This window comes from Melanerpes formicivorus, unplaced genomic scaffold, assembly GCF_026170545.1.
Source record: "Melanerpes formicivorus ecotype bairdi unplaced genomic scaffold, bMelFor1.0.p_v2 SCAF_5, whole genome shotgun sequence".
Lineage (NCBI taxonomy): Eukaryota > Metazoa > Chordata > Aves > Piciformes > Picidae > Melanerpes > Melanerpes formicivorus.
The window spans coordinates 14,216,321-14,237,617 of record NW_027142357.1 but is presented as its reverse complement, the minus strand read 5'-3'; the positions used below and the strand labels follow the sequence as shown (position 1 = coordinate 14,237,617).

The window sequence follows — 21,297 nt, the reverse complement described above, 5'->3', positions numbered from 1 at the left end:
GTCTCTTTTTTGAGCAGAATATTCTATTTACATTAATGCAGTGGCGAATGGTAGCTAGATAGAAATACAGGGAAATGTAATATTTTAAGGAGACTGTATTGTCCTCTCATGATCTGCCTGCTGCAAGTATTCATGAGACAATTTTCCCAAAATGGAATTAGTGAGAAGTCATGAAAAACAAAGCTTCTCTTCCACTTCTGATATTTGTAAACTTGCTTTCCAGTATCCATTCTGGTGGCAATTAGTTCTGTTGGTTAATCATTTATGAAAGACTTTTCCCTTTCACAGTTCCAATATACTGTCTTTTTAAGCATTCCTGTAAACCATGTACTACTGATGTTAGAGCAGAAGGCAGCAAATGCTGCAAGGATTGCAACCCAATTATGTAATCTGCAAGGCTGGATCCAAACACTGGGAGGAAAGCCAGAAGAACAAATTCAATACTGAGATAAACACACCTCCACTGACATCAAGGGGAAACTGTAAGGTCAGCTCATTATGCCAGGGATTTTGTGGTTTTCACAATGGAGTGTTTTCATAATGCCATTCATGTACTTGCTCAGAAAAATCTACATCTCAGTAATGAGGGGGAATCCCAAACCGTTTGGCTTCAGTTTTGCACTGAAAAAAAGTTGAGTAATGCAGATCCCTGTGCAGTCAGTAGGTCAGCCAGTAAACCTCATTCTTCTGACAACTGCTGTGCCTCAAAGTTCATTGTCTGTAAGATAGAGCTGGATGTCACACTCCCTGTCTTAATCAGACATGACTTTAGTTGCAGAGACATTTTAGAGAAGTTTGTTCCCTTGCAGAATGGTATGTTTCAGGAATGGTTTCACAGACTCCCAGCATGTCCGTGTCTTATCTGGTTATTTACGAGTGACTTGGATCCTCTCTCTAGGGTATTTTATTTCACAAGAAACTATTTATGCCTTTCCCCAGTACTCAGGGACTCACACCCAAACAGCCTCCCTACAGGTAAGTTCACGTCAGCTGTTAGAAAGTGCTTGGGCAGGGTATTAGCCTAATTGCCAAGAGCCACTGAACCATCACTATGCATTGTATCATACTTGAGCAGCAGGCTCACCAGCATTTGCATGTGTCATCACAGAAGGCTGCTTTCTTTGTGGTCATTCGCTGGGTGATTACACCTCTGCTACTTCTATCCTGCACATGTGGCATGGTTTACTCCCAACATCTCCCTGAAGGTAAGTGTGATGAGAACATGAAAGAGCTGCAAAGCCTAACATAAGGCTCTGCACTGTCTGGTGCAGGTGGATGTTAGCACTGCCCAGCAGGAATGGGCTGTACAGCTCAGTTACATTGTCATGGTTGCTGCTTGCTTCTATACACTGTAGCTTAAAAATACCCAACCAGAACTAAAGTGCTTGCGGTGGTGGCCTGCCCATACACAATATTCCCGAGTCCAGTCTCCTGAATCTAAAGGATCACCCACCCCCCTGTAGCAGAGAAGGTGTCCCTTTGAAGAGGTATCACATGCCAAACTCTGGAAAGGACCACCAAGATCTTGGCTCTGCAGGTCAGGGGCAAGGCATGCTGCCAGTGTCATCTCACGTTTTTCTTCACAAGTGTTTTCTTACAGGCAGCAGCATTCGTTCAGACAGCTGCTGTACAGCAGTAACAGCAAAAGAAGCCAGGTCTGGTCTCTTCTGGGACGTGTTGGCTCTTGTAGGAAGTCTACAGACTAACAGCAGCAATGGGAAAATGGACTGCTAAGCATTCAGAAAGAGATGCAATTAAACTGATTTGTTTCAGAAGTACAAAATTTTTCCTATTCTCAAAGCAAGGCACCCTCCTTGGAAGTATGTAGGTTGCTGGACTGGGCTTTACTTTGTACTACACCGTACTTTGTGCTATTTAAGCAGACTTTTGAAGCACGCTTCTATTATGGCAACAACACAGACTGCTAAAGCACTGCAAAGCTGCAGCCACTTGCAAGGGCCAAACACAGTCAGGTAACAGCTTCCTCCATGGACCAAATCACATGCACTCACAAGCCCAAGCAGCAGCATGCAGCTTTCTGCCAGCTCCAGCCTAACACTGACTGCAGATGAGTCCAGAGAGAAGGAAACAGCAGTGCAGAGGAAAAGGGAGTGGCAAGAACTTAGACGCTCCAAAAATTAGAGCTAATGAGAGTGGGGAAGAGCTTGTCATTTTTTTCAACCATTGTTCACCCAGTTGATAGGGCAGAAAAATCCCTGTCTGGCACATTAAAGCTCGTGTGATGGTCTGTTTTTAATTAAAGGTGCTGTCTTCTGTCCGTGGAAGGGACATCAACTCTACTTTCAGGCTGCAAATTCCCAGCCAGCTGCGTAAGTACTGTTTTAGTGACACCATGTGGCTTCCAAGGATACTGTTATAAGCAACTGGTATAGAGTAGCAACGCTCAGGCTGAGTCCAGAGCCAGATGAAGAACTTGGCTGAAAACACACAAAAGGCTCACTAGGGATGAAGCACACCACCTTTGGGCCTCATTCATGGGAGCAGTAATGATAAATGTGTCATCTCCAGATTACAGTGTGAACATCATTTCTGGACCACAGATGCACTGCATCTTTTCCATTTGGAAAGTTTGATGGAAGTAGAAGTGATAAAGAACTGCTAACATCCATGGCATGAAGCAGCTGCTAGTGCTTGCTATCGCCAGTACCAAAGACATGCACACACTTAAAGCCTGAACCTGATGTGGGGCTTTGCAAGTTAAGTAAAACAAAAAAAAACAAACACCAAACTATAGCAATTCCTGCACTTAGAGCTGTCTTCTGTTAGCCCACTGTTTTCACCAGTTTCATTCTTCCACCACTAGAAACAGAAGGAAGTTGGCTACTGGTGTGAGCTGGATTCTAGGATAGAGCATTTTTCACATAGGATCTTGTGGGACAAACATACTGAGGTGTTTTTTACAAACTCAAGGTATGAAACCAGTTACTTAGAATAGCATCTAACCCACTGTGCACAGAAAGCACACTGAAATCTAGACAGTGCCCCAAGGTTCCAAGTAATACAAGAGTAAGTATTCCCTCAGCTACAAAGACTTTACAGCAGCATATTCCTCTCCTAAAGAGCAGCTCTCAGAGACAGCCACAAAAAAAGGCAGAGAGTAAAACACTATTTAGCAGTACTTTAAAAGTCAAGGACTGATTTGATATTTACAGAACAGTTTGACAATGTTTTACATTCCCTCCTGGCACATGTATGTCTGTATCTGCTCCAAGGACCCTTGATCTGTGCAAGGGAAAGTTATCTTGTTGGAAACAACTGAAAAACCATGACTTCAGTACTGCAGGCATAGCCTCCATGTTTGCAAGCCATGTAAAAACACCACTGATTTCTAAGTTAGCTTACCCTGCAATATTGATTTCTAACCCTCCCTAGAGATCTGGTTGTTTCTCTATGCCTCTTAAATTCAGCAGTGACAGCAGAACAACTAACTGTATTGAAGCTGCCTTTGTTGGTTTTGCCCTTTAAGTGGTCTCTTTTACTACAACTTTTGAGATGCAGAAGGCCTGAAGAGTTAAAGATATTTAATAGAGTTAACTGTTAACTTACATTTCATCCACTTTTATTCTTGAAGAGTTAATAAAAAAACCCACTCTAATCTACATCTCAGTTTTCCACAGAAATTAAGTTTAGTTTGATTTTAAACAGATCTTTCGATGACACTTGTGATGCCTGGAAATTTCTGCAACTTAAATCAGTTGCAATAACTAGTCTTGATAAAATGTCAGCGAAAGACCCTATACAACTTGACTGAGAAATGAAGCGGAGGTTCAATGTGCAAAACAATACAGTCCTTGCCGTATCAGGCCAAGTGATCAGACAAGACCATCAGAACGAGAAGCCAGTGGAATAACACAACTGCAGTTACATGATTAAGAACAAGTGTATTGAGTAGAAACAAGATTGAATAGTGGTTTACTAACAACACATAGAGTCAGAAGTCATCCTTCCAGCTACCCCTCTGTGCTTTGTAGATATGAACATCCTTACTGGCATCATAGTGGACCTCATACACAGAGAAACGGCCACTCAGCATCTTCAAGAATTTGTGGTCCCGTTCATAGCGGATACGACAGGAAAGAAGAATCACAGTTCGCTCTGAGCATAGGTGCTCCAGTGTCTGAAGCAGGTCTGCAAAAGTTTCTTCCAGATAAACGATGTCTGCACCCAGGATGAAGTCAAATGCTCCTGGAGAGAAGTTACGTAGGTCTTTTCCCCAGGTCAGCTCTTTTACTACAGCTCTCGGACGTAGTTCTGAAGGCAAGTTAGCCTGTACATTTGACTCCAGGAATTCCAGTGCTGCCGCCCTGTCTGTGATGGTAACATGAGCACCTAAGCAGTACAGGAGTACACATCCATAAATCCAGCATTTGGAATACAGGCACCTTAGTTCCTATTAAACACTAACAACTCCCCTGAGCTGTCTGATTAAACATAAACAAAAGAATAAAAGAAGCAAAAAGTTCACTATCTATATACAGCCTACCCTTCATCAGTCACTTTAGAGTATGAAGATGAAGAATCTTCCATGCGAAGATTAAATTGGGTCTGGAGCTTTTTCTTGGTGCATGAAAGTAAAAGAGTTACTTTCTGTGTTTTCATAGGTGACAACATAGATTATTACAATCAACCTGCCCCAATTCTCTATTTGTTCAGTAGGAGAGAGGTAGCTTAGTTTCTTTCACAGGTCAGGCAGAAGCTTTGCCTGCGTAATTTTACATTTTGTATTTTACCGAGCTGCTATGTTTCCATCACTTTCAACAGACACCTTCCATAACCACAAGAGCTTTTAATTACAAAGTTAACCTCGGACTATAAGCACAAAATTAATGTAGTACTCAGTCCCTGCTTCAGCCACAGCCAGATCACAGCCAGATCACTTCTCCAACCCTGCTTTCCCTGTCTCCAAGATAGGCTAGCAAGGCTTAAGCAAGCTGAGACAGCAGCTTCTTTCTGTAGCTTTGTCTGTGGTGCATAGGAGAACAAGTGGAAGATAGCAAGTACAGCACCTGCACCCTGGGAGAGAACAGCTGCAGAACTGAATGCTGCTGAGCTGAGTACCATGGTAATAGGCATCAGCCTTAACAGGGTCCCACCGTACACTAAACTGCAGGGGCACCATCTCTTCAACAAATAATGCAGTAGGCTCTGAAGTCTAAGAAGATGACTCAGGCAGGAAGTATCACAGTTCATATATGTAGCATTGGTGCTAACTTCTACAACAGGCATGTAGATGTAAAATTGCCGGGTTTACTGGTTAAACAAAGAAAAAGCCCTTACCCAATAATGTGGCTACTATTCCCAGCAATCCAGTCCCAGCTCCCAGCTCAATCACAGACCGATCCCGGAGCTCAATGCTTCCTATCTCCAGATAAGCACATAGGACAACAGCCTAAACCAAGAGACAAAGGTGATTAATTAAGCACAGGGCTCCGATCAGTCATACTGAACATAAATTTCTGATTTACACTGAGAGAGATGGTTATGAGAAGGATCAGGCACATCGGGTCTGCAGCAAGACTCTGTTCAGCTCTTCTCTGCCTCCTGTGTGCACGTGTCTTTTTACAAGTTTTATGGAAGACTTTCAGAGAGGCAAAAGAAAAAAATAACCACAGAGGCTACAGAACCACTGCTTCATAAATCCTCAAACAGGAGGCACAAAGAGCTGTATTTGGAAAGGAAAAGCTTTGGGGTGTCAAACATTGGTGAATGAACACAGCATTACAAAAGTCTGTAATACTGTAGTATTTCAAAAGTTTGCACATCATGGGCATGTCATCAGGAAGAACACAGGGAAAACAAAGCAGTAACAAAGCAGTGTCTATTGAAAGTGTAGATAGTGAATTGGTGGTGACTAATGTCTTGTATTTTACAGAAACCTTGATAAGGAGGTCCCTTCATAGCGAGTTCTGTCAAAGCTGATGTTGGAAAAAAAGCAATGGCTCTATGCACCAATTCATTTGAGAAGTTTCCTAAAATGCCAGCTGCCATGCAGCCTTGGGCCTGCCACAAACCTTTCCATTTTGGACAGTTCTTATCCCCAAGAGAAAATCTATCAGTCCTACATGCTATAAGCAGCAGGATCCATGCTGTGCTCTGAAAGACAAACATCATGGGCCACTGTTAAGAAATGGGTGAGTTGGGTAATTTGGAGTAATTCCTGTATTTGGCAATGGCTGTGCAGGGTTTAAGGTGGCCCTGTTTCCCTTACAGTCCTCCAGGAACTCCTGTGAGGGAAAAAAAAAAGTTAAAAGCAGAGTTTAGCTTTTTGGTTTAAATAAATAAAAAAATCTTATGGGGAGGGAAGCCTTTCGTTAACAACTCATTGTTAAATAATTTTCTACGGTGATTCTGAGAGCTAGGGCAAGTGCAACAGGAACCCATAAAGTACAGAAACATTTGGTGTGAATACCTACCGCATCCCAGACCACGGCCGCCACCCCCAGCTGCCGCCAGTCCTGCCTGATGCGGATGGTGTGGCTGGCGAAGCGGTACGTGGCTGAAGGATTGTGCAGCTGCCGCGCTCCCCAGCCAGCTCCCTCCTCGTAGGGGACTAAAGCCATTCCACTGCCGGCCGATCGCCTCCTGCGCCGCGGCGAGGAAGAACACAGGGAAAGCAAAGCAGTAAGACTTCTAGCTGGTGGTAACTAATGTCTTGTATTTTACAGAAACCTTGATAAGGAGTTCTCTCCATAGCAAGCTCTGTCAAAGTCTCGGCCGCCACCTCCCGCTCACCTCTCCCGCGGCCTCCGTGCCCAGCGGGCAGAAGCAGGCGGCGCCGCCGCAGGGTCCACCCCGACCTGCCCAGGCCCGCGCCGCCGCCCGGCGCCGCAGAGCCCGAGGCCGCCGCGGGGAGAGGCTCGGCTCGCCCCGGCCCGGCCCCTCGCCGCCTGGCCTGCTCGCTACTCACGCGTCGCAGGCCCAGAGCCACCGCGCAGCGCCCGGCCCGGCCCCCAGAGCCACGGCTTGGGGCGGGTGCGGCCTCCCCGAGCCGGGGGCGCTCAGCAGCCTTCCCCGGTGAGCCGGGGCGGCGATCAAATCACGGGTCAAGAGGCCCGAGGGTGCGGCTGGGAGCTCTCCAGCGCATTTGTGCTCTGCGGTGGGGTCAGGCAAGGCAGAACGCAAGCCATGGCTGTCCGCAGGGCCATGCCGGCGGCCCAGGGCTAGTGCCAGCCGTCACTGGCTTGGCAACCGGCAGCCGCTGGCTGGGTGCGAGCTAAGCTTGCGCCCGTCCCTGGCAGGCCCTCGAAGGATCCCGCAAGGAAAAATCATCGCGCTGCTTCCTGCAGGAGGCTGAGGACGGGGAGGGGCTTCAAGTGTTTTCTACGTGCCACGGCAAAAGGGAGAAGGTGTGAAACAACTTGGGGAGCAGTGTTTGCGGTCCCCCTAGCTTCTCTGTGTTTGTGGTCTGTGCCTTTCGTTTCAGGAGTTTGGAAGTCAGTGCAAAGGAAAAGCATTTGTCCATAGTCTCATCTTCCATTGCCAGCATGGTGAACACCATACAAGTGCTTAGCAGCAGCCTGGAAGCAGTCCCGCAATAACTGAGTAACCACCGCAGAAACACAGCACTTCTTGTTCATCTCTGTCAGAGCATTGACCAAAGCAGTAAAGTCAAAATTGCTCCCAGCTGGTGGTGTGGCAGTAACGCTTCTGTGGCATTGTTTGTGCATGGGTTTCTCTTCACCTTTGGCTCTGTTTAATTTCTTGTTTGGTAAAACAACATAATGCTCCTTTCTTTTGTGTGTCTCCAGTTACTTGATCCAAAGGCAGCTAAAGGCCACAGGGAGGGCCAGGGAAACATCCTGGTAGTGCTCTAGCTGCCTCTAGGCTCAAAGGTGCAGGACCTCCAGTCATGCTTCTCAGCCTCTTGAGAAGCTTGTAGGGGCCACAGGTAGAGGAGCAAGGCAGGGGAGCAGCATGCCTTTCCTGTACCCATGTCTACTGTCTGTGTGGCTCAGCAGGTCCCAGTGTCACCACCCATAGGACATGGCTCAAGGCTAGGTAGCATAACCAGCTCACAACTTCCCACAAGGAGCAGCAAATCTGACTAGCAGACAAAAGTTAATGTGGTTACATCTAAAAGCTGTTGGTTTCAACAGAGTGGCTCAAGATTCATGAAAGCCTTTGTATTACAGGCTGCACAGGGGTAGCAGGAACTAAAGCTTGTTTTTAGGGCTCTGATACCGTAGGGGAATGAAAAACAGAATTTCACTTGCCCCAGACTGGTTCATACTTGTCTTATGGCATCTCAGACTTCCCTTCATAAACATGCCAGAGCAGGTGCGATGATTCAGTTTACTGTGGTTTTATGTGCTAATGTGTTGGTCCCTTGCCACCACTCCTGCTTTTGAGAGTCTGAAACTGCTTGTTCTATTATCTCGATTACTTTAAAAAATTATTTATATAGGCAGTGTGGGAGAGGCAATGAGAGTGATTACACTTGAAATGAGAACTCTGTTTGGATGAGTTTTTGCATCACTTACATTGTGCCTAAACTACACCATCAGACAAATGGAGGGAAATTCCTGAATGGCACAAAGCTTTTACCTGCACCTCCCACACCACATGCCAGCCCTGAGATCTCCAACCAAGATGTAGAGTGTGGCAGGCCCCCAGTGCTCCAAACTGCCTCCTTCCCCTACTCCCCCCCAGATCAGTTTTCTTCTGCAGTATTTCATAAGACCAATGGTTTGGCTGAATAGAGTGAAAAAAGGCTGTATGTGAAAACGTATATATTCCTTCCCAGAAAAGATAGTGCAGCAAGTGCTTTTATCCTACGAATGTGTTTTGTTTGTCAGATATCCCTGAATCTTTGGAGCCTAGCACGTTCTCTACCAATCCTGCCCTGCTTCCCTTCATCCCTCCTAATGTTACTTTGATGCTGACTTCTAAGAGCAGATCAGAAATTACTTTCCAGATCATGATGGGATAATGAAGATATTCAAAGGGAAGCAAGTCTCACTAGAAGCTCAATAAGACCCCTGATTCAACGTATTAATTCTAAGCCTATATTTGTCTCCTTTTCCCCTTTTCACATCCATTTTCTAAGAAAATAGAGTACCTGGGTATTACAGGCAGAAAAAGAAACTTTGTTTCTTCCAACCTTTCCTGACTTACAGCTAAAACAGTTCCCATGAACTGAAATGCTTTTTCTCCAGTAGCACAACAATAAAGTTTCAAGAACTGGTTCAGCTTTTAGACACTGCAGAAAGCTATAAGGACGCCTAAGCTGCAAATGGCCATGGTGGGCTTAGGTAGATGTTTGGACTTGATGACATTAGAGGTCTTTTTCAACTAAAACAATTATATGATTCTGTGGGTCTATGAAAGTAGGAAATAGCTGATTTTAAGGTAAACAAGAATGAGGTAAAATATAAACACTGATTCAAGTCCAGTCTTATTTCATTCACCTACTTGACAGATCAGACACAATATAGTCCAGTTATAAGTGAATCCTGCTACCTGAGATGCAGCTAAGCTGCTTAGGGTATATAAGGAAAAGTGGTTAGGACAATGGCCCTTGTAAAACTTAGAAGATTAACAAAAAAATCTTGTAGATGAGAAAGTGTAGCTTCAAAATAATGTCTATTAATTTCTAACATATCTCCTTTTCTGAAATCTTCTCTTTCCTGCTTAATATTTAAAATCCTGTCTTAGAAATCAGTGTGATAGTTCTGCAGACACTGCATGTAGCACATGGCTGTACGTGGATTTTGGAGACATCCACAATGTGGGGAAAGTACTACATCCCTCACAAAGTCTCTGGTTAACAAGGCAAAGGCAGGTATAAATAGAAGCAATCTGAATTTTACTTGTTTGAACTCTATCTGGAAACCCATGTTGTTGATAACCCTCTGAGAGCAACACCTTATTCCAAATGGTTCTGTTCTGCACTTGTCTAGAAATTTCTGGTCATACACTTTTAATCCTTTCCTCTAAAGAGCAGCTACTTTGGGTTGTCATTCCACTGAAGTATGAAACCTGTCTTTGAAATAAAGTTTGGACAAATACCTGTTTTGCTAAGAGCTTTCATCAACCCAAACCAAACATGAGCTAACACAAAACTTGGAGGACATCCCAGAAAACAGAACAGTTTTTCTCCCTAAGTATCATCATAAATAGCCATTCAAATATGTATCAGTGAAATGATGTAACAATTTTTACAGTTTCATCTTCACCAGTAGCTTCCAGATTCTCCACACCAGTGAGATAGATGGGGTGGTGGATCACTTGCTGTTAAATACAAATGGAATAAACCAGAAATTCATTTGGCTGATGACAGCTTGCAGTTGCAGAATCAAGACAGCCTTGGCTTGAACTGATGTGGATCATCTCTGAAACCAGTGGAGTGAATTAAAAAGACATTTCTGCAGAAACAGATGGGTTATCACTAGATGTTACAACTTGCCATTTCAGCAAGATCCTTCCAAAAAAATGTTAAATATTGAAGTAAATATTGAAGTCTGATCCAACATGTAATTTCCTTCACACTCAAAGTTACATTAAACAATGGAAGCAGTGGTCAAAAATATGAAAATGTATAATCTCCTAAGTGCTTGAGCTGAAATGCAGGAAGTTTCTAAAGCTTCTGAAGAGGGAATAGTTCCCATCAGTAACATCACATTCATGCCTTCTGCCTCGCATCTTGATAAACTGTCATGCATAATCACCACATTTATTCAAATGTCTTGTTACAGAAAGATCACTTGGTTTTTAGTGGAATTGTGTGCCTGATCTCTCAAAGACCTTACAGGTCTGAAAGCCCGCATTATTCTGAACTTTTAATTAAGAAACAAAAAACAAAATGAGTAAGCTCTTCTTCACAACCACTGCAGCTCCAGAGGCACTTCATTTGCTGGAAACCTCCTCCACTTTTCACTGCACTTTCAGATGTTCACGGACCTACTGCCTTACCTATGTCTTCAGCATCTTGTGACAGGACTGGAGCACAACGGACAGGGGAGCAGGCATCAGAGTGCACCAGGAAGGGCTGCTCTGGCAGTGCTCCTCTGAGCTTGGGGCTGTGATTTCCCTCCTCTGCCAGCAGCTTCTGTATTCCTTGCAGCTGGGTGGTAGTTGAAGGCCAGGGCAGCATTGTCTTGTTTCTGTGTTGAGGTACCAGGGGGAAATGCTGCAAACTGCAAGAGCATCTACCTCAGTACAAAAGTTGCCTTTTAAAACCAAGCAGAATCCAAGTTTATGAAAAAGGTGGTGGTGGTGGGAGGGTAGTGTTATTTGTAATGGTATGGGCAGTGTTTCTCGTCTCCACTCCTTGAAAGACAATGGAGAAGAAGAAAGAGTCAAGTCTAAGCAGTTGCAGGTACCTTAATAGGAAGTGTTCTCAGGGGCTCCTTCCAGGCTTCAGTGGCCCAGGGTCAGAATTAAATCTTTAGACGTTTGCCCTAAATAAACTTAATGCAGGGTTTACACATGCAATTTAACTTTTCTAATTGAAGTCATGCATGCTTGTGTCATTAATGTTTGTGTTAAAATACTGGAAAGCATTCTCCTTCTCCTCATAGGAAATTTATATCCATGAGCTGCAGTACCATCTATTTCTAACACTTACTACATGAGAATAGTAGTTCTTGCAGGCCTTTAGCCAAAAGCACACCAAGCACAACTTTGCAAGCCTTCCATCTTGCCTTCAGCACATCTGAAAGTCTCCATTAATTCTAATTTAGCCTTTGATAACTGTGAATCGAGTTTTCTTTTACCTTAAGATAAAATGGATCAGAAGAGAAGCTAAGGTAAAGAAACGTTAGCTCACATATGTCTGTGCTGTTGGTATCCTAGGAGGGATCCAGATGCTTGCATGCTAGCCAAGAAGCCTCTGCAGTGCCTGTAATGATATCTTATATTGCTGCAGAGGCAAAAGGACAGATTTAATCAATGACACCAGCACTGCAGTCTGTCCTTATGCTATGAGACACAGGCTCCCAGCCTTGCTCTGCATGTATTTACTGCTAGCCAAGAGTAATACAGAAGATTTTAAAGTGTGAAAATTTGGGGCTACTAAAAATCCCATTTATGTGTTCAGAACTATCTCATTGGTTATTTTTTCTTAAAAATTAAAAAAAAAAAAAAAAAACCAACGGAATTTTCTGTTTCCCTAACTACTGTTTTGCTTCAGGCTTTTTCCCTTAAATGGCCATAGTCTTATGTTACTTGTCAGTTTCAAAAGACAATCACACATGCAATATTTTTGTCCCATCAGCTGGTAGCAGATTTCAAAACAGGATGCCTATTTTTCCCCCCATTATTCACAACAGTGAGACACAGAAGTCTAAGCTTTTGTTTTCAGATGGTTCTACAGGTTCAACCTGGTGATTCATTCTTCCGGTAGCTACATTTCCAGGAAAAGACAAAGTCCTGGCTCTTCTCCAAGTTATCCATAGACTGCTTGAGAGTAAGATCAGAAAGCACTTCCCCTGCAGCTGGAACACTTTCTAAGAAGGGAGAAATTGAACAAAATGCATCCTAGAGCTGGTGTTACCACCCTGCAGATAGGCAAGGAGGCACACGGCCTTGGAAAGGCATGTGCAGTACTAAGTCAGGGTAAAAGATAACAGCAGAATTTACAGGATTTAAGATTTTTGGCCCTATCAAATGCAACTGAGTATTTGCAAGCAGCCACTCTCCATTTCTAGGATGATGGTCACTGTGCAGCTGGGTAGCTTACAGAAAATCTTATAATTTAATTTCAAGCATTTTAGGAGACTTTCAGCTTCTTGTTGCAATTGCTGTGGGTGAGAACATACCCATGGATTTGGGAATTTTTCAAGAGTCATTATTCAGATAGAAGCTGGTAACTATGGTTTCAGATGTCTCCTCTCAAGGATACTGCTACTCACGGATGAAGGGAAGCTGGGTTTTGTATCAGGAAGCAAGGGACTATGGGGTTGTTTGGCTATGAACACAAGCATAAAGCTTTTAAAGTGGAGGTTAAATTAAAAAATGCACAAATCTACCTGCAAGTAACCATTGCGAGAAATGTAAAAACTTGCCTGAGAAGTGGAGTTCCTTTGAATACAAGCAGACAGCAGCTCACATGTATGGAGCAAATGGGCCAAATAAAGAAACGGAATTACCTTTCCCTGTGAGCCCACAAGCAAAAACACAGCTGGCAGCACCAATATTAGTCCTGTCAAGCCTGGCAGCCTTCATTTATTATGCATCCTGCAAATAATTATACATACAGTTAAGCTTCTAGCTTAGAAGTTGCATTCAGTAGTTGGCAGAACATGTTCCTCAGTAGCACAGATCTCCTGACCTCATTAGCCTCACATCAGGAATGAATCTAGTCCTTTGTTCAGAATCCTCTGTTCAGAATAAATCTTTTTCCTCTCCACAGCTCAGGAATATCAGTTGCTTCTCCTTCAGCTGTCATCACAATCTGACTTAGATTTTGCTTCAGGATCTCCCCTGGCCTTTGTTTTAAAGGCTGTGTGGAGTTCTCCTGGCAGTTACAGCAAGTTCCCCAGAGGGTTTAAATTAGGATTAATTTCCCTCATCTTTGAAAGTTGCTTTCCCTTTTGTGAGAAAGCAAACATGCTCTCTCCCCACCATGCATTATTAAAAGTTAAACATGAGCTATCACTTGGAGGAGAAATGAAGGCCTGTATAACAAACGTGCTCTCTTTACTGAATAGTGACATTGTCGAATTTATAAAGTGCTATCCACACTGGCATTAACACTTGCTGGGATCCATTTGGCAGCATGTACCCTTGCGCTACTACTTTCTAGGTTACCTTTAGGCCACATTTTCTTTGTGAACACAAATGGAAAAATTTCTTTTTATAAGAGCAAGGTTCAGACTGGGGGGGGGGGCAAAAAAGAGGGCAAACCTACAATGCCACAAGTCAAAAGCTGCTCTGCTCCTCTCTGTTCCTGGAAGAAAGATGCACAGTGCTTTTGAGGAACAGTGAACAGATCTAGGGACCCTACTGAAGTTACTCAAGGTGCATCTTGCCCCTGGCATCTGTAGGCCATGTATCCCTGCCCTGACAACATCTGTTCATGTTCTGAGTGCTGCACATTCCAAGTCTACCCACCACAGCTCAGCTGGGCTGCACTTAACAAGAAAACTTGCCATAACCTACTCTCCAAGAAACTTTTGCCTTCACATTCAGACACAGCTACCAGGGACAAGAGGAGAAGGTTTCCCTAAACCAAGCCTGGCACAGTGCATAGTCATTGGCTGCAGTGCAGCGGCAGCTCCTGCTGCATCACCCTGCTCTGTGCTCAGAGCCCAGCCAGGACACCAGGGCAGGGTGTTTTCATGTGGCAACTTTAAGGACAACACTGATAGCTGGTCCTCCTTTTTCCTAGTGAGTAACTAAAACTTGTTAGGTGTGCAACTGAAACAAGACAGGGACATACAAAACCCAGAATACCTTCATTTGAGGGTCATACCTACCTAAAATCTAGGACTTTGATCTGTGACCTCCTTGCCTGAGTTATCCTGGTTAAATGCAGCAGTGTTCAAATGAAACTAGATGTAATCTCAAAGAAGTCAATTGAGATCGAATGCTCAGCGCTAATCAAAACTACAAATACTGTATGCATTTAAAGATGAGTGATAAACTGTTTTCTTGTCTTATATAAAAAAAGTTCTCACCGTTTAGTAAGTGTTTGCCCAGTGCAGTAGATGACACAAACTCTTTCTGATTTATTTGACTTTTTTCTGTGAACAGGCAGGTTCAAGCCTCATTCAGAACAGGAGACAGATCATAATCAGGCTTCTTCCAAAGTGTCTGCTTTTGGCTTTAAGTGAACAAGAAAATACGCCTGTGGATCCTATTTCTATCAACTTGCAAGTCTCTCTTTCATGGTGATTTTTCACCTTAAAGCTGGAGTACCCTTCCCAAGTGAGGTGCATAAATAGCAAGCTGCCATCAGTGGGACTGGTGCTTGCCAATGTTACCATCAGCTCCTCCCCAGTCATTGCTCTCCGTTACCTGGAACACTGTGATTGCTACTGCACAACAGGACTTAATAATCTTTATGGGCCAGCAGTGTAATCAGGAGAGCTCAGTAAAACTGACCCATCCTCCTGCACTGTCATCTACGTTGACAATTGCCCCGTCCTGACTGCAGCCCTGATGAACCACAACAGCCTTGAAAACAGATAAGGATTGAATGCTGCAAGTACTGGGAAAAGCTTCAAGCAGAGTGGTAAACCAATTCAGTCAAATAGGTTATGTGTAATCATGGTATTTAGTGTCTGTAAATGTGGGGAGGTTGCTGCCCACTGGGTGCCCTGCTCAGAGAGAAGGGGCAGTAACTGAAGGTCTCACGGAACAGGCCCTCTCCTGTGCTCTTCCCGTAGCAGTAGGAAAGTTCATCTCAATGGCTAGTAGTAAGCTATTTTCAACTTATGCATTCGTTATTGCCAAGATCTGCCATCCAAAATGTGGAACTATGTGTGTGCTGCCTGTCGTACATCAAAGTAACTGATTTCCTTATAATGGAAACTGCATGATGATTCACTGGGGTACATCAAGCAAAACAGCTGAAAGAAGAGATGGAAAATAGGAAGAGACCCTGGACTGATAATAAATCATGGTAGATGATTTTCAGTATATTGCTATAGCAGTAAGTCAATAGAGTGCTAAGCTGCATAAATAAAAGATAATGTGTTTCATCTCTGCAGGGTATTGCTCAGGCTATATCTATTAGCAGGATCACCTAGTCTGCAGAAAATACACAGAGCAACATATTTTGTCATATTACCCTGATAATTCAGATTTTAAGAGTTACTTCGCCAAAATGGAGGAGAAAATGATTAATCCTCATTCCTGAAGCTACAGGAAAACATGCACAGATATGGGCAAATACTCTTTACTGGCATGGTAAGATATGTGGAAGCAGAAGCTTAAATTCCCCTGGAATGCTGGGGAGGTGGGATAGTTTGCTGGTTTTATAATTTCCAGGGATTAAAGTCAGCTTCCTCTTATTTAAGACCTACATGAATAAGGCTATGCAGGGAAACAGACTACTGATTGCTTTCCTCCCTCTGTCTGGTTGTATAAATCCTGATGCTCTACAACAGTGCTAGTGCAGGGGAAAAGCAGCCATCCTCTTTTCCTTTGCAGCATTACACAGTGAAAACAAGTATGAGACCATTGGGAAACCTCAGCCCCAGCCTCTGGGAGGCAGAGGAACCAAAACATTGATGCCCAAATAGCAGTGAGACACATCACATGCTCCAACCCACTCAGAGTTCCCAGCATTTTTCATCTATGGGGACAAGTATGTGGGGTTTTGGCTGTTGCCCTCAGTGGCTGGGTCCAGGTGCTCAGCTGAGCCATTCTTGTTCACTTCTTTATCCTTGAACATAGATTTCCCAGTGCCCCAAACTGAAGCTTTGACAAAGGGCTTCCTGAGGCTGCTTTGAAGCCCAGACTTAACAGAGGTCCAGCTTGCTTCAGGGATCCCACAAGGCACTTGCTGCAGTTGTACCCCCTCTCCGAAGAAGCCAGGCAGCCCTATCACATGCACTGGCATGGCTGCAAGGAACAAGTTGGACGTAGCTTAACAAGCAGCCACTTAGCATCATGGCTGCCTGGCTGAGATGTGCAGGTCTGCCTGTGGCTCCTATAACTGTGCTAGTAGGCCCAAGTCTGTGGCACTGAGCTGTAGGACAGGGCCCACAGTGCAGCGGGAGCACAGCTTGCTCAGATGCTCTTGTTGCTTTCGAAAATAGAGTCAGCCAGGTACAAACAAGTCAGAGTACTGCTTTTCTGGCATGAAACAGTAAATTACGTCAGATTTAATATTAAATAGCACAGATACAAGCCAGCTCTTATTCTTGAAAATTAAGTACTGCACTAAACCACACCAACCCTCAAGCTTTCTTCTCTTCCCCAACCACCCTCACCAAAAATCAGTGGATGCAATACCAGAGGGAAAAACCCACCAACTTTTGAATGACTGGTTTGTGTGAAACCTGTTTTTTCACCTCCCTGAGCCAAGTGAATCTCCTGTCCCATCCTATAGTTAAGTCCCAGTCAGTCCTTCCTAGTCCTGAGAGTAGGACCTGGCTGTCCTACAGTTTTCCAAGCAGAGTACAGTCTGTGAAGGAACACTGAAGTGCCTCCTAAAGTGCTGAAAGTAAATCTTCTCTAAGGCTCCTGTGTAATCCACAGCAAGGTCAGATTTGTCTGGAGTAACAAGGGTTTGCAAACTGTCAGTAGCGTGTAGAGAGGCTTAGCTAACATAGCTCAAACACTTGCCAGCAAGTGAAAAAGTCTAATTCATCAGTCTGAGGGAGTAATCCTCATATAAATTATTTAGTTCCTCCCTTTATCATGCCTGGGATTAAGTTGTACAGATTCTAGAAATGCAGCATCTGTGACTTCCTCTCTTCAAAGAAAGTAGGCATGGTTTTATCTGAAAACTCTGTGCCTACGATCACAAGGGAGAGACAAAATGAGGATTTGTCCTGCAAAACTAGGGTGAAACCCTGAGTCTGTCTACCTTTGGAATAACTGCCAGCATAATAGCAGCATTTTGTAATACTTTGTGTGTTCTTAAGTCTTCTGCAGAGCCACTCTTCTTATCAGGGTCTGGAGTTAAATTTTTGCAGCCTTAGTGAGGAGATCCATTGCAGAACGATATATTATTAGGGCCTCTGACTTCTGTGGGTATCATGCCCTCTAATCCACCTCTTGGGTAGCTGAGACCCATCAAGTGAAAACGCTGCTGCTGGAGACCTTCAAGTCGGGGAAACAAGTCTCTGGGAACCCTAACAGCCACGTGTAATGTTTCCTTCGCAGGCTACCTGCAGGCAATGCGCAAAGCGGCAGACTTAAGCCAGAAGCGAGCGGCAGGATGCAGCACGGCTTACACTCAGCTGCTGGAGGGACTTCACTAGAAAGGCATCAGAACCAATCACAGAGCTCCCATACAGCTGCTGCAACCCCCAACCCAGCGCTGGAGCTGCCTGCTTAGCACTTACGGGGTGAGGAGGGCACAATGCTCCGGACCCACATAGAAACCCTTAAAACTTTTAATAGTGATGCGAAAGAGCCAGCAAGACGCGCAAACCACTGCCTTTTCAACTTGCAAGCACAGCCCGCAGCCCTACCGAAGCCTCTAGCTGCGCAGCGGCACGCAAACACCGTGGAGACAGCGCACAGCAGGCAGGCGGGGCATCAGCAGTGTCCTCCGCTGTTCCTATCGCCTTACCGTGTCGTTGCTGCTGCTGCTGCTGTTACTGCTGCACGTGCGCGCCGGGCCAGTACAGCTTCACGCCCCCGGGGCGGGCCCGGGGTGGGGCCTAGGGGCGGTGGCCGGCTCTGCGTCTGCGTGTGCGTGTGCGCGTGTGGAAGGAAGGGGCCACTCCAGTAAAGGGGCGGAGGCGGCCGCGTGATGAACCCCACAGCCATTGGCGAAGCAGCGTCATGCGGCATCCCGACGGGAGGCGATTGGGTGGGAGCAAGGCGGGGCCGGGCCTCCCTCCCGCTCCCCTTTCGGCCTTCCCCCGCCCCCACATCGGCCTTCCTCTGCCCCTCCCCCGGCCAGGGGGAAGGTGGCCGCTCACGCGAGGTCCGTTGCTAGCCGCGCACAGGAGGTGGTGGCTGGGTTGCGCGGCCGCTGGGGCGGGCGGGGGCCGCGCCTGGCCGGGCCTGGCCTGGCCTAGCCGGGGTGGAGGCGACGGTGATGCAGCACTGAGACCCGCCCTCCTTCGGTCCCTCCTTCTCTCAGAGCGGCGCCTCGGCTCCCCCTCCCCCGCCCCAACCCGGGAGCCGCGTTAGCCGGGGCCCGGCGGGGGAGCTGCGAGCTCCATGGGCAACACCGTCACCTGCTGCGTATCCCCGGACGCCAGCCCCAAGCTCAGCCGGACCCGCGGCAGCGGCGGGGCAGCGGCGGGGCCCGACCGTTGGGCAGACACATATCAGGCGGCGGCGGCGGGCGGCGGCTCGGGATCGGCGGAGGCCGAGTCGGCGGATTCGGATCCTGGCAGCAGCGGCCCCCATCTCCAGCACATCAGCGACCGGGAATTCCCGGATGGTGAGCCGTGGGGCCGGTGGTCAGCGGGGAGTGCTGGGCACCACATCCCTGCTCCGCCGGCGGCTCTCCCCTTGGTAGCCGTGCTCCGCCGCGGGTGGGTGCCCGGTGGGGGTGGACTGGCAGCCCAGGGCGCGGCGCTTTCTCCTTCGCTGCGTGCCCCCTTTGTCCCGCCGGCGGGGCGAGCGTGCGGTCCGGCGAGCCCCTTGGGGGTTGCGGGTTGGGTTGCCACCGTCCAGCCCTGCGCCGCGCCCCAAGCAAAGTTCTCCGCGGCTGTCACCGCGCCGACAGCTTCGGAGTTTCCTGGGGGCGCCCCGCCTTGCTGCCGCCGGACGGGGGAACCTACTTGCGGGTCCGGCACCTCTTCACGAAGTACAAGACGTGGGGCTACCGCAGCGGCTGCTTAACAAGTAACCCGTCCAAGAGCATAAGAGCCGCTCGGGCAGTGCCCTGTGTGGGTCTTTGGCTGCCCCGCTGGGTGCTTCTAGCACGCTGCGGAGAAGAGTTGGGGAGCCCGAAAGAATCATGACAGAGTCCCTGAGTGCTCCCTTTTGAGGTGGAAGTCTGGCTGCTTGTTTCTCCTTAACTATGCAGTCATTAGTTGTAGCATTCAGAGAGTTAGCAAAAGCTGCTGCTTTCCCAGTCTCTGTTGAACAGGAGGAAGGAAGAGGGTGTGTGTGGAATAAGAGAATTAAGAATTGCAAAGATTGTGTGCGTATGACATCATTGTGGCTGGATGTGGGTAATTTGTAATCTAGCTATGCAGGGTGCTCTATTATAGCTGTGAACTCATTACACTGAGGTTCTTTGTCATGTAGCTCTCAGTGTTCAGATTTGCTTTCATTGAGCTCACGGGAATGTACATGTTTGCTGTTCAGCTTCCTTCCAGTTATACCTGGAACACTGGTGTCACACGGACTTGGTCTGTATTGCTTTGCCTTTGCAGACATGCCTAGGAAGAGCTTGCAGGTTTATGCTTCAGTGAGAGTTACCCAAACAACATGTAACAGGTTAGGAATGTTCCTGTCTGTATGTTCGTGTGATACTCTAAGTGTATGGCACAGTGTAATAGCTTATAATATTCAAAACTTAGTTTAATGAACAAGTGTCTTGCTATTGCTTTTCATAACCACATGGAATATAGTCAGTTGAAAAAAGATGATCTGACATCTTTAGTGTATGGTGCATACAGTAACAGTTATCACTGGCCTGCCATGTTGTGAACTTAGGAAAATGCACTTTCAGAGAAACTGCAGAAGACTGCGGAAACTTTTAGAATTGGAATTACTAAACTTGAATGCTTCTGCACAGCACCATACGGTGCAGTTATTACAGAAATGAGATAGAATGGTCAGCTTTCATGTAGCTGTGCAGTACAGCAGTAGGAGAAACTGTATTTGCTATCTAGGAGAATTGTGGTTTTGTTTGGTTTTTTTGTGGGAAGGTATTGCAGAAGTCTCTCAACTTTCCCATACTCTAATGAAGTAGAAGGAGCTAAACTTCCTAAAGAGTCTAATAAGCCAAGCAAAAATGCCTAAGCTAAGTAAATCTCAGGAGTAAGGGTGTTTTCAGTCTTTAGTATGTGATCATGTCAGCAGTGCTAAGTAACTAGGTTTAACTGTGAATTAAAAAACCCAGATGTCAAAACTGGCTTTGAATTAGGGAAGTGTTTTATGTTTTTGAATTCACAGGTGTAAATAGAAGTGTAAGTCCAAGAACAGGATCATAGCTGTCACAAATTTTACTTTTGTGGCTATGGAAACTTTAGTCTTGAGGCAGGAGATGATCCTAAAATTAGAATTGTGTAATTAGTATTCACTTTAGATGATTTTAAATATAATTTTTACAGTAATATGTGGTTCACTATTGCATGGCCTCAGAAAATCCACTACAAATGATAGATTCCATTTGTCTACAGTTTTCTGATTGACATAACTGCTTAGGGCTTCCTAAAGCACCAAAGTTTGATATCTTTATGAAAATGCAGTTCTGGATGGTCAATGTGAAACTTACTGTGTTCATTTTCAAACACTGATGTGCTGTCTGGGTAGGATTGAAGCAGTTCAAAACACAACACTTCATTTCAGACTTCACAAATAACGCTTTGGGAAACACATTATAATGAAATGTTAAGTGATACTGCTATCTGTTTAAGACCTTCCATGAAAATAATAAATCTGTAAACATAGCACTTGTATATACCAGATAGCTATGCTTATCCCTCTTATACTCTAGGGTATAAAAGCTGCTAGCATACCCAAACC

At 45.6% G+C, this 21,297-nt stretch overlaps 2 protein-coding genes across 3 annotated transcripts in view; one reads left to right on the top strand and one right to left on the bottom strand.

Annotated features, from left to right (window-relative positions):
* Window positions 1-3,140: 3,140 nt before the first annotated feature.
* On the bottom strand, window positions 3,141-19,687 carry METTL21A (methyltransferase 21A, HSPA lysine). Of its 2 annotated transcripts, XM_068138331.1 has the most exons (4): window positions 18,212-18,314; window positions 6,435-6,603; window positions 5,299-5,410; window positions 3,141-4,350 (listed from the first exon to the last, which is right to left on the bottom strand). In XM_068138331.1, the coding sequence occupies exons 2-4, from the start codon at window positions 6,579-6,581 to the stop codon at window positions 3,953-3,955; spliced, it is 657 nt and encodes a 218-aa protein (XP_067994432.1). In that variant the 5' UTR covers window positions 6,582-6,603; window positions 18,212-18,314; the 3' UTR covers window positions 3,141-3,952. The 2 variants fall into 2 exon arrangements, with proteins under 2 accessions (XP_067994432.1, XP_067994433.1); XM_068138332.1 differs by lacking the exons at window positions 3,141-4,350; window positions 5,299-5,410; window positions 6,435-6,603 and adding exons at window positions 10,215-10,352; window positions 10,933-11,156 and having other exon boundaries at window positions 18,212-19,687.
* CCNYL1 (cyclin Y like 1) overlaps window positions 18,532-21,297 on the top strand; it is a 30,868-nt gene continuing 28,102 nt past the window's right edge. Inside the window, exon 1 of the mRNA XM_068138326.1 lies at window positions 18,532-19,036. Coding sequence (XP_067994427.1) covers window positions 18,811-19,036 — 226 coding nt within the window. The 5' untranslated portion in view covers window positions 18,532-18,810. The remainder of the gene's footprint in view (window positions 19,037-21,297) is intronic.